We start from the raw sequence: 12718 nt of genomic DNA, 5'->3' as shown, positions 1-12718 counted from the left end.
GTAACATCCAATTAAGTAATAAATTCTTTGTGAAATGTAACGAATGTTACATTGTTACAAACAATGTAACGAAGCTTGGCCACATTGCCAAAAACTGTTTCTTTAAACTTGGACAGCAGATAGTCTAAATAAAACTCATCAGTGGGGCCAGGAAACTTCTTTGATGGGGAAATAAAATTTAGACAAATATCTTGGTAAAAAGTACAGTAAAGAATCACATGTGTGCTGTGGTTTCTATATCACCCGAACTACATAGGCATAAATGAGCTGAATATGGTAGCTTTTAGAACTTCCCCTCTAGAACTGCAGTGGGGTGTGCATTTAGGCGAGCGAGAGTCATGGCTCTCCTGAATTTTGCTCTTAACAAGATGTTTAGATATTATGCAGGCCTCTTATTTAAGGACTGATTGCCTGTATGCAACCCCCTCGGCAACTTGGCTCATTCATCTTGCAGTTCTGTTTCTAGGACACACTGTTTAATAACCCGCGTGGCTTGGTCAGACCCCATCAGAATGAGCTCTTCTTGGGGGAGACCATAAAGTTGTATCTGGGATTTTAGTGCCACCTTCCATTTCGAGGAGTAGCTGTCTGTAAGTGTTAAAGGAGCCAAGGCCACTTGGGAGAAGATCAGCTTCAGCCAAAACAGAATGATGCTCGGCCAATGTCTCCTTTCTATCTTAAAGACACCTGCCTCACGTCTGAGAGCAGTACTGGGAACACTACAAGGAAACTGAGAAAGAGCTCTCAAGAATTTAGTTTGCATTACTTCCAACGGGGTGAAGTTCTCAAAAGGGCCCAATTGGGCACCATATAGAAGCTGCGGGTAAAATTTAGCTGTAAAACGTTTTCTAGCAGCTGGAAAAATGTTTTGTTTCTGTTAAGGTTTTGTTTCTGCTTTGTTGTGAACCGCCCTGAGATCTTGGTTTGGGGTGGTATACAAATATGGTTAATTAAGATAAGATAAGATAAGATAAAATAAAGCAAGCACCCCTGGTAAAATGGAAGGACTGATAGTATTGGCTGATTCTTGGGCATCTTGGGTTGCATAATTGAGGTGTGCTCTTCGGTCTACAGCGGAGTGAAAAACAACACCAAGATATTTGAAGGTTCTCACTTGTTCAATTATATGACCATTCATACGCCATAAGTGAGGCTTGGGTCCTTTAGTGAAGACCATCACCTTCATTTTCGAGTAGTTATTTAACTTCTAAAGTGCCTCTCTGCTGCACAATAAGCATTTAATGAAGCAAGGGCCCGCCTCAACCCAGTTGGGGTCTGTGCTATCAAGACCATATCGTCAGCGTAGAGCAGAATCGAGAGATGTCTGTTCGCCAATTCATGAGTAGCAACCTGCAAGTGCTGCCACCACCGGGCCGGAGTCACTCTTCAGTCCAGTTCTTCTCAGAGAGGCCACTCGCGTTAATCATGCTTTAATCCTTACTGTTTCAAAGACCCTCTCCGGGCCCCACCAGTGTCACCCTCACCGGCAGACCAGTTCATGTCCATTTGCTCGAGCCGGTTCAGGCCACACAGTCTGGTCCGAAATCAGCTCAATTTTTGACAGGGCCCCACAAAACAGTCCATGCACATTCCTAAGTGGGAGTTAACGTAAGGAGAATCTGCTGGATCAAACCAAGTCCATCTTGGGAAACATCCTGCTTTCTACAGTGGCCAACCAGAGGCCCTTGAAAAGCCCCGACGTAGGGCATAACCGCAACTGTTTGCTACCACTGTGGCCCCCAGCAATTGGTATTCAAGGATATACTGCCTTAATACATGGAGGTTCCATTGAACAAGCATGACTATTAATATTAATTTAAATTTATTTAGTTATTACATTTATATCTCGCTCTTCCTCTGAGGAGCACAGAGAGATGTTCATGGTTATTTTTCTCCTCACAACAACCCTTTGAGGTAGGTTAGGCTGAGAGATACGTGACTGGCCCCAAGTAACCCAGTGAGCGTCATGGCCAAATGAGGATTTAAACCCAGGTCATCCCAGTCCTCGTGCAACACTCTAACCACAAGAATTGGACTCATCCATTTCTAAAGCCATCTAAGCTAGTGGCCATCACATCCTCTAGCACTTATACTTGTATTTCTTGCTTTTCCATTTCAGTAAAATGCCCAAGGGGTTAACATCACAATTGTAAAATACCACCACATTTTATTTTTAAAAAGCAACATCGACATGAATCATACAACATAAGAATAGGATGCCAAGTCCTTGCCTCAAGGTGCTTACAATCGAAGTTAATCACCACCGTAATGACGTTCTCTAAAAAAGGGCCCCTGCCAGCACTCTGACTTCAGCATTCTGCACCAGCTGGGGCCAGAGATTTGGGAAGAGAGGGATTCTGCCTGAAATGTCACATCAGCCTCCTGATCAGGGATCCATGATAAATATGTTTTGGGTTGATTTGTTTTTTTTAATCAACAAATCCAAGTGAACTGTCCAGACCACACCGTACTGAGGTGGGTATCTTGGGACCTGAGGGGAGAAGAATAGGGAGGTGGGAACCAGGACTGAAGAGATACCCATTGACAGACTTTTGCCTTTTCTGAGAAGGGTTTGCGGTGTAATTTATTTTGCTTGTTACCTTTATATCCTTCTTTTCTTCCACCATGCAGTTAAACTGTGATGTTTACAACCATGAATGAACGACTGTGTCTTTAAGAAATAGTTTCTTAGGAAAGGGGAGACTGGATAGTGGGGGGGGAGAGATTTAGACTTCTTTTTTTAGCTTTGGCAGAAGTGAGAGGAAGCCAGAAAAGGGGCTCCTGGTCTAAAAAGCTTTGATTTCTTCTTAATTGCCCTGGTCTGGAGAACGAAACTAGCTGGGCCTGTGAGGAAGATCATGTGGCTGCCTCAGAGGGAGAGGGTGGCATTCTTTTCATCCACATAAAAGAAGGGCCAAACGGTCCCTCTGGTGAAGGAGGCTCCTGAGAAAGTGTAGAGTGGGGCTGCTGTGTCAGCATCGGAAAAAGTCAGTCGCGGCCCAGCACAATTCAGAGACACTCGGAGCCTCTTCAACGCCCCACACAGGGACAGAGGAGGGTATACAGGGGGGGTGAGAGCCCTGCATTGACCTGCACATTTCCCTACAGCCCAGATCCCTTCCTCAGGACTTAATACGAACCAACCCTTTCTCTTCACAGACTTGCTGGCAACCCCCACAGCCCACCCTCCCTCACCTCCCACAGTGACCTCCCAGGAATGTTTGCCCACTGTGAATCCCTCACATCCCAGCACACAAGGACAGCTGTCGAATCTCTCAGGATTCTGGGGCAGAGCTTGATCTTTGTCTCCATATGTCAGGCTTTTACGATCCTCGGACACGATGAGGCTGGGATGTGCTGTGTCCGGATCCAAAATGACGTTTGCTGTAAGAAGGGAGCAGAAACAGAGTCAGCTAACAGATGGATGGACGCCAGGGGCCTTACAAGGTTCTTAAATGATTTGGAACCAAGGTCCACAGGCCCTTTCTTAGTCGTGATTCTTACTAAATCACGACCACCCTCCAAGAATGTTTTCTTCTTTCTTGGGAAGGGAAACTAGGAGTACATCCCCTGAGCCAACGTGGTGTAGTGGTTAGAGAGCTGGAGGAGGACTGGGGAGATCTGGATTCAAATCCTCCTCCCCTGATCAGCCATGAAGCTGACTGAATGACTCTTAGCTAGACGTTCTCCGTCCCCCTAATCTGCCTCCCAGGATTGTTGTGGAAATAAAAGAGAGAAGAAAAACAATCTAGACTACCTTGTGCTCCTTGGAGGAAGGGCAGCTATAAATGTTGTCAATGAGAAAATACCCTTATAAGTGTCTATTCAGGACTTGGAGGGCCCAGGGCAAGAATCCCCCCCCCTTTCCCCCACACTTTGGACAAGGCTGAGGAACTTACTAGCACTGATTCCTGCTAACTGAGTCAAGAGGCACCATTGAAAGTGATGATTCTCTTGCATTGAATGGGGGGCGGGGAGCAACTGTCCCTCTCCAAACCCAGCACAGCATCAGTGGTGGTTGTTGGTGTCTACTTGGTGTTTCTTTTTAGCCTGTGAGTCCTTTGGGGACAGGGGAGCAACTTTGGTTTATTTTTCTAAGTAAACTGCTTTGACTTTTATTGAAAAGCGGTATATCAATATGTGTAGTTGTAGTTGCAACTATGTTGGATAGATTCAGATGAAGACGGGTTCTTGTTGTTTAGGGCTTTAGACATTCTGTACAGATCTTTGAATGAACCTGGGAATAAACTTGCATTCAGTGCAAAGACAACAAGATAGTCCTAATATGTTCCAGGCCTGATAGGACTGGCTGTCACGTTTTGCAGCAATTTAAGCTTCCAAAGACTTTTAAAGGACAGCCTCACATAAAACGCATTGCAGACTGTGACCAAGCCATGAACTTTGTGAGGTTGGGTGGGGTTTGTTACAGTAATAGTATCTAAAAACCTGAGCCTAGGGTGCCCAAACCTGTTAGGTATTGTGGGCAGGAGATAGATATGGGGGGGGGGGAGTGCGCAGTGTATTTCAGGAGCGAACTCACTCCCATTACATCAAAAACTAACAAGGTCTCAGAGGCAACAACTTGTAAACAATAAGCATGAAGACTGATTTAAGGTTAAACTAATCTACTTTATTTAGAAGTACATGGTGGTAAGCAAGACCTAAACCCTCGCTGCTACCTACATGGTAGTCAGACAGAGTTCTGGGAAGAAGAGGAAGGAAGTTACTCTCCCAGAAAGTTCCTGAATATTTTTCTATCAAGGTGGAGGGGTCATAGAAGCAGAGAGAAAGCAGGAAAGAGAAGGAGACCCTGAGGCTATTCACACAATGGGAGGAAATCGGGCTAGCGGAGGCTAGCCCGATTTCCTCCCATCTTGAGAACCACCAGGCTCGGCTGTGAGCCCAGTGGTTCTTAAGTGGGTCACCCGCTTAAGTAGCCCGGCAGTTAAACCGGGTTTGCGGAGCGAGCGCTCCGCAAATCCGGTTTTTCTGCTCATGAGTTGCATGGCATGGCAACTCATGAGGAGGCTGAAAAGCAGCCTCCCGGCTTGAGGGTCTCTCCAGCATGCCCTGGACACTCATGCAGGAGTGACTATCTCTACTCCCAATGCCCCTAGTGGTTATTTGGGGTGATCAGTGCCAGAGGGCTCATGCCAGGCAATCGTGGTCACATCTGACAAGTGGGCTTCCAGGAGCAAAGCCAAGTCCAGGATTTCCCCCAGAGGGTTCCTCTCTTCTTGCAGAGGGAGTGCTCCCCTGTCCAGAAAAGGCTAAACCCTTCTTCCTGCATCAGCTCTCCCACTGACCAAAAGCACCTCTGTCTAGTCTGGAATAAGTCTCAGACCATCACTTCCTCCAGGCATTAATTAAAGTGATCACCACCTTCCCTGGATCGAATGGCATAGTGAGATGGAGTTGGATGTTATCAGCCTTCTAACATTGTTCAAACCTCAGATGGCCTCTCCTTGCAGGTCTATGTAGAAGTTGAAGGGCTTTTTAATTGATTCATAAATGATCTAGAAGGAGGGGTAAGCAGCGAGGTGGCCAGATTTGCAGACGATACCAAACTCTTTCAGATAGTGAAATCCAAAATGGATTGTGAGGAGTTCCAAAAGTATCTTTCCAAACTGGGTGAATGGGCGACAAAATGGCAAATGTGGTTCAATGATGGCAAGTGTAAAGTGATGCACAGTGGGACAAAAAAACCCAGCTTTAAGTATACGCTGATGGGATCTGAACTGTTGGTGACTGACCAGGAAAGGGATCTTGGGGTCATGGTGTACTGCTCGTTGAATTATTATTATTGTTATTTTTACATTTATATCCCATTCTTCCTCCAAGGAGCCCAGAGTGGTGTACTACATACTTGAGTTTCTCTTTCACAACAACCCTGTGAAGTAGGTTAGGCTGAGAGAGAAGTGACTGGCCCAGAGTCACACAGCTAGTTTTATGGCTGAATGGGGATTTGAACTCGGGTCTCCCCGGTCCTAGTCCAGCACTCTAACCACTACACCACGTGTTGACTCAATGTGCAGAAGCTGTGAAAAAGGCCAATTCCATGCTAGGGATCATTAGGAAGGGGATTGAAAATAAAACTGCTATTATAAAGCCCTTATACAAAACTATGGTGCAGCCACACCTAGAGTACTGCGTACAATTCTGGTCACCACATCTAAAAAAGGACATTGTAAAACTGGAAAAGGTGTAGAAGAGGGCAACCAAGATGATCAGGGGCCTAGAGCACCTTTCTTATGAGGCAAGGATACAACACCTGGGGCTTTTTAGTTTAGAAAAAAGACGACTGCGGGGAGACATGATAGAGTTCTATAAAATCATGCATGGTGTGAAGAAAGTGGATAGAGAGAAATTCTTCTCTCTCACACATAACACTAGAACCAGGGGTCATCCCATGAAATTGATTGCCGGGAAATTTAGGACCAAGAGTCGGAGGTGCTTTTTCACACAATGCATAATCAACTCGTGGAATTCTCTGCCACAGGATGTGGTGACAGCCAACAACCTGGATGGTTTTAAGAGGGGCTTGGATAACTTCATGGAGGAGAGGTCTATCAACGACTACTAGTCAGATGGCGATAGGCCACCTCTAGCCTCACAGGCAGGAACCTCTGAGTACCAGTTTCAGGGGAGCAACAGTAGGAGAGAGGGCATGCCCTCAACTCCTGGCTGTGGCTTCCAGCAGCATCTGGTGGGCCACTGTGTGAAACAGGATGCTGGACTAGATGGGCCTTGGGCCTGATCCAGCAGGGCTGTTCTTATGGGGAACTTGGACAGAGGTGCTCTTACCCCCTCGTCTTCCAGGTGGAAGTTCATGACCTCCACTCACCCTGGGGCTCCCAAATCCTCCTTAGTCTGTCCTGGGTGGTCTGGTGGCTGTGCCACTGGCCCGTGCTGTGCCAGGCAGCTGAGCATGACTGTGGTGAAGGTGGCATCTGAGTGCTGCAGCCACCCGCAGCCTGCCCAATCTCCCTCCCACTCTGCGTTGCCAGGATTGGCAGGATTGTCAATGCAAAATGTAGTATCTACAGGTCAGTGGGTTGAGCACATTCCTTTCCTTGAGCATATAGTGGTGTATAAAATACTGTGTATGAGATTGTGTGTGACCGAGAGCCTGACACATGCCTTTCACTAAACTCACCAATTTGGCTTCTACTGATTCTTACTTAGAACCAAACCTCATCTTTGCTAGTATAAAGATTACCATTTTGCTCTTCATGTCTGTATTGACTCTATTTAATGCGGCACATCCCAGATCCTCAAGACCATCTGTGCCCACAACCTTTGTGTCTGTGGGGGTTGGTCATTCTTGGAGCCCACCCCGGTACTTCGGGACCCATCATGGGCAATTTGCTGAGGGCCCTCTGAAACCTGTGGTTGTTTCTGCCTTGATTGGTTCTCCATATTTACCTTTCTGCAGTGGAGGTCCAGATACTAGAGTGTCTGGGGATGCAAAGGGAACAGATATTAATCATCATCATATCATCATGCTGATAACGAATTCACTTTCCTTGAGTAGCCGGGTCATTGGAACTCCTGGAGAAATAGTCATGAAATAGCTAAAACTAGCTGATCCGGCACAGAGCATCTGTGCCCCTAGTTCTCCCTGTCTCTCCTCCCCATCTTCATTCCCCCCTCCCTTCAGCCCCAGTCCATTCTCCCCCTCCCAGTCTGCTTTTCCTTGCTGGCCAGCCTGCCCGGCACTTTACCTCCACGCCTGCCTATGCCGCCATTTTCTTGCCCCGTCCCCATCACTATCCAGGCAGCTGCTTGTTTACAATGAAACAATAAAAACAACAAATAAAAAGGTTAAAATATTACAACAATTTAAAGTTTAAAATGTTAAAACTATTAACACCACTATTAAAATAATATCTAATCAAAAGCCTTGGTCAAAAAATGTGTCTTGACTGCCTTTTTTAAAGTTGTAAGAGATGGGGAGGCTCTTATTTCAGCAGGAAGCATGTTCCAAAGCTTCAGGGCAGCAATGGAAAAGGTCCGTCCCTGAGTAGCCACCAGATGAGCCGGTAGCAACTGCAGACGAATCTCTCCAGATGATCTCAGTGGGCGGTGTGGTTCATAGCAAAGAAAACTTTCTCTTAAATACCCAGGGCCGATATTGTTTAGGGCTTTATAGGTTATAATCAAAGGCTCATATTTTACCCAGAAACTTATAGGCAACCAGAGTAGATCTTTTAAGATAGGAGTGATACGGTCTCTCCGAGATGACCCAGAGTCCAACCTGGATGCCATTTTCTAGACCAACTGCAGTGGAATAGAACAATATCGGACCTCTGAAAAGTATAAGCATGCATATGTATTCAGTACTTGGTTTGGGCCCCTTTTGCAGCAATTACTGCCTCAATGCGGCGTGGCATGGATGCTATCAGCCTGTGGCACTGATGAGGTGTTATGGAAGACCAGGATGCTTCATTAGCGGCCTTCAGCTCTTCTGCATTGTTTGGTCTCATGTCTCTCATCCTTCTCTTGGCAATGCCCCATAGATTCTCTATGGGGTCAGGTCAGGCGAGTTTGCTGGCCAATCAAGCACAGTACACTGTATACTTTTCAGAGGTCCGATATTGTCCTATTCTACAATCCTTGTCTTCTTGGTTCCATGTAATATTCTGATTTTCTGGGATTGTGGATTTGGGGTTTTCATGAGCTGTATGCCATGATCATCACAATTATAACAAATTAAGGCTTGACTTATCTCGCTTTGTCTGTCTCATATATCAGTTTCACCTTTTAATTTGCATTACTGAAATTAATGGACTTTTGCACGATATTCTAATTTTCCAAGTTTCACCTGTACAATCCTAATTAGGAGGTGACAAGCACTCCATGTTACAAACCAGAAATGCTGTGGTGAGGAGCCCAAAGGATATATGAATTGGAGTAGGGTGAGGGAATTGTGCAGAACTGGTAGAAAGAAACTACAGTGGACTTGTATGTGGGAAGTAATTGAATTCTATGAAACATTTGACTAGATCAATAAAACCTTGGGCTTGCCAGTTACCACAGGGTCTTTTCACTCATTGGCAGGAACACTGGAAAACAGTGGACTTCCGGTTGGACTGCCAATGCGGCTGCACGCTTCTTGACAGAGGAGACAGAGGAGGAGAAATTAAGGGGGTTTTGAGGCTTCAACACCCCCCCCCCCGCCACCCTGGATTAAAGGGTCTGGACTTCAAGATAGTCCTCTGTTTCCCCCTGAGCCGGCTCCTTAATTTAGAGCTGTGTTGGAGAACGCAGTTCTGTCTTAGGTTGAGCGGTGGGGGCTGGGTCCAATCAAGCTTACTCCTCCATCGGAAATCTTTTTGACTGAAGCCGGCTGGCACCCAATCTCTACGGTTTGGATTTAATTAATTACTTAAAGTTCAAGAAGCTCACCTTTCAACGTGATTAACGACAACTTGCTGGAATTCTCCCTGCTTTTGCTGGAAAGATATTACAGAACTCAAGACGCGGCTGTATGTTTTCTTTGACTATAAATTAAGGAGGGGAACTCAATCTTCTTGTTAAATACTGGAATTCAAGAGCTGAATTGATTTTAAAAGTTTTAAAACCTGGAAAAATATCTTATTAGTGGGAATTACCATTTTTTTTCTTTTTACTGATGTTTGAAAAAGTTTATGGAAGAGGCGTTTTGCTGTTTGCCATTGAATTTGTCCATCATTAAGTCAGCCAATTAAAGTAAAGAGGCGTTTCACACTACCGTGAGAAAACTCAACTGCCAGTGATATGAGCTGTGGTGTGGAACTGATTATATTTGGAAAATAACCACAGGCTTTTACTTTATCTCTCGAGATCAAGGACATTAAACCCTGTTGTGAAAGTGTTCTATTCTTTCCCCCCTCTATACTACGAAAGGTGGGGGTGGGTGGGAAACAATGCAAAAAAAAAAAAAAAAAAACCACAGCAAAGTCAGATACATTCACAGCCTAGGAAACTTTCCCTTCCAAGTCCAGGTGTGGGGGAAGCCAAAATGCCTATAGATTTGGATCAGACATTATCAGATATGAAACAGCTACTGGAAACAAATGCAACCACTCTTCAACAAGTCAGTTGTGATATGCTACAAGTGAAACAGAATATACAACAAATCAGACAAGATACACAGACATTAAATGATAGAACATCAAATATAGAAGAAACAGTTAAGAAATTAGCACAAGACAATAAAGAATTTAAAACAAGGGTTGACACTTTGGAGAATGAAGTGGGGTCACTGAAAGATGACAAGGAAAAATTATTAGACCAAATGGCACTGTTGGAACTTAGACAAAAAGAGAGATTTTTAAGGTTTAGAGGTATTCCAGAAAAAGCTGGTCAAGACATCAAAAAATTACTTGGGGAGGAGCTTGCATCACTTTTGGGAATCTCAGCTGAAGAGATGGATGCACAGATTGAGGTAGCTTTTCGTTTAAATTCGGACTTTGCTACAAGGAATAAATTAATTAAGGACTGTTTGGTGCAATTTAGTTCAAAATCAATCACTGAGCGAATTGTTCAAGCCCATTTTGTTACAGCCCTTACTATTGAAACCCAGCAGATAAATTTTTTGAAAGAAATACCAGCCAGAATTCTAAGAAAATGTAAGGATTACAAATTTCTGACAGATGCTTTGAGTGCCAATGGAATACGCTTTAGGTGGGAAATACCTGAGGAAGTTTCCTTTTTTTATAAGGGTAAGAAGAATAGATTCACTGAGCTCCTCAAAGCGCAAGAATTCTGGCGGAAATACAAAAAAAAATTATCTTCTGAGCATCCAGCTCCCTCAACACATAATTCTAATTAGACCAGATGGCTTACAAATTACGAGACCACAGGATTCTTTCTTGGAACATTAATGGGTTACACACCAAAGCAAAAAGAAATAGAGTCTCATTTTCTTAAGAAACAAAATTTGGACATTGTGTGTTTACAGGAGACACATATTAGAAAGCAAGATAGAAAAATTTTGGTCAACAAGGCTTTAGGACAAGAATTTGTTTCATCAGATAAGAAAAAAAAAAGAGGGGTAGTATTTTATGTCAAACAACAATTTGAACCCAAATTCATTTTCAAAGATGATGAAGGTAGGCTACAAGCCTTGGAAATTTTAATTTCTGGAATTAAAACGGTGATAATTGGAATCTATGCTCCTAATGAAATGAAAGTTAAATTTTATAATTATTTGGACCAGAAGATGGCTGAGTTATCGAATGTTAACTTGATTATACTGGGAGACTTTAATGGTGTTTCTACATCTTTGGACAGAAAATCTGATATATCGGAAAGGAATTTACAAGGCAAACTCCCTAAAGCATTCTTTGATTTAGCAGAACACATGGACCTTTATGATTTGTGGAGAATTAAAAACTCAAATGCAAAAGAATATACTTACTTCTCTGAAAGATATCAATCACACTCAAGGATAGATATGGTTTGGACATCTAAAGCTATTATACCATGTATGAAAAGAATGGAACCCAGGACCTTTTCAGATCACAATCCAATTTGTTTTACATGGAAGAAGAAAGGAACGACTTCATTTCGTTGGAGATTGAATGAATACCTCTTGAAAAAAACAGATGTGGAGAAAGCTAAAAAGAAGTTAAAGGATTATTTTGAATTGAATTTAAATCAAGGAATGGACAATAAAATAATCTGGGATGCAAGCAAAGCGGTTATGAGAGGTTTTTTTATACAGCAAAATGCATATTTTAAAAAGCAAAGAGGATTGAAAAAAGAGACATTATTGATGTAGATCTCCAAAAAGGAAAGAGAATTATTATAGGCCAAAGATAAGAAGACGGTCACTCAAGCTATCAAAATGTTACAACAACAACTTTCTATGTTAGTAGCAAATGAACTTGAACGGAACGTGAAGTATGCTAAGCAAAGGGCATTTGAGTTAGCAAATAAACCAGGCAAGTTGTTGGCTTGGAAAATTAGATCTGATGGGGGGGGGGATTACATATCCAAAATACTTACAAAAAATGGGCTCTCTTATGATGGTAAGGAAATAAGAAGTGAATTTTTAAAAATACTATTCAGAATTATATAAAGGTAAAATAGTTGAAGACAAAAAAATTGAGCAAAAATATTCCAAAACTTTCTAAGGAACATACAGAAATTATGAATGCTCCGATAACAATCATGGAAATAACAGAAGCAATAAATCAAAGCAAGGCCAATAAGGCCCCAGGACCTGATGGATTGTCAGCTTTGTATTACAAATCATTCAAAGATCAAATTTTACAGCCTCTGCAATGGACTATGAATGACATTTTGCAAAAAGGGATTATGCCGGATTCGTGGAAGTATGCAAACATTGCAGTAATCCCAAAACCGGATCAAGACCTAACGCTAATTAAAAATTATAGACCAATCTCACTTTTAAATAATGATTATAAACTTTTTGCTGCCATTTTGGCAAGAAGAATGAAGGTTATATTAAGACATTTTATTCATGAAGATCAAGCTGGCTTCTTGCCAAAGAGACAATTGAGAGATAATATGAGAACGGTTCTGAATGTATTGGAGTATTATGAAAAACATAATGATAAACAGATGGCGATGCTTTTTTGGATGCAGAGAAAGCTTTTGATAATGTTTCGTGGCAATTTATGTGGAGATTATTAGATGTAATGGCTGTTGGCAACAATTTTATTAGGGCAATTAAGACAATTTATTCGGAGCAATATGCTAAGATTAT

The 12718-nt window shown here is 43.0% G+C and overlaps 1 protein-coding gene across 1 annotated transcript in view; it reads right to left on the bottom strand.

Annotated features, from left to right (window-relative positions):
- Window positions 1-1863: 1863 nt before the first annotated feature.
- The window catches only part of LOC128343923 (uncharacterized), a 52448-nt gene continuing 41593 nt past the window's right edge, over window positions 1864-12718 (bottom strand). The window contains exons 12-13 of the mRNA XM_053293355.1: window positions 7426-7458; window positions 1864-3384 (exon numbers count right to left, since the gene is read on the bottom strand). Coding sequence (XP_053149330.1) covers window positions 2870-3384; window positions 7426-7458 — 548 coding nt within the window. The 3' untranslated portion in view covers window positions 1864-2869. The remainder of the gene's footprint in view (window positions 3385-7425; window positions 7459-12718) is intronic.

Source organism: Hemicordylus capensis, chromosome 2, assembly GCF_027244095.1.
Source record: "Hemicordylus capensis ecotype Gifberg chromosome 2, rHemCap1.1.pri, whole genome shotgun sequence".
Classification (NCBI taxonomy): domain Eukaryota; kingdom Metazoa; phylum Chordata; class Lepidosauria; order Squamata; family Cordylidae; genus Hemicordylus; species Hemicordylus capensis.
Note: the sequence above shows the minus strand (reverse complement) of the source record. Positions and strands in the feature narration are given on the sequence as shown.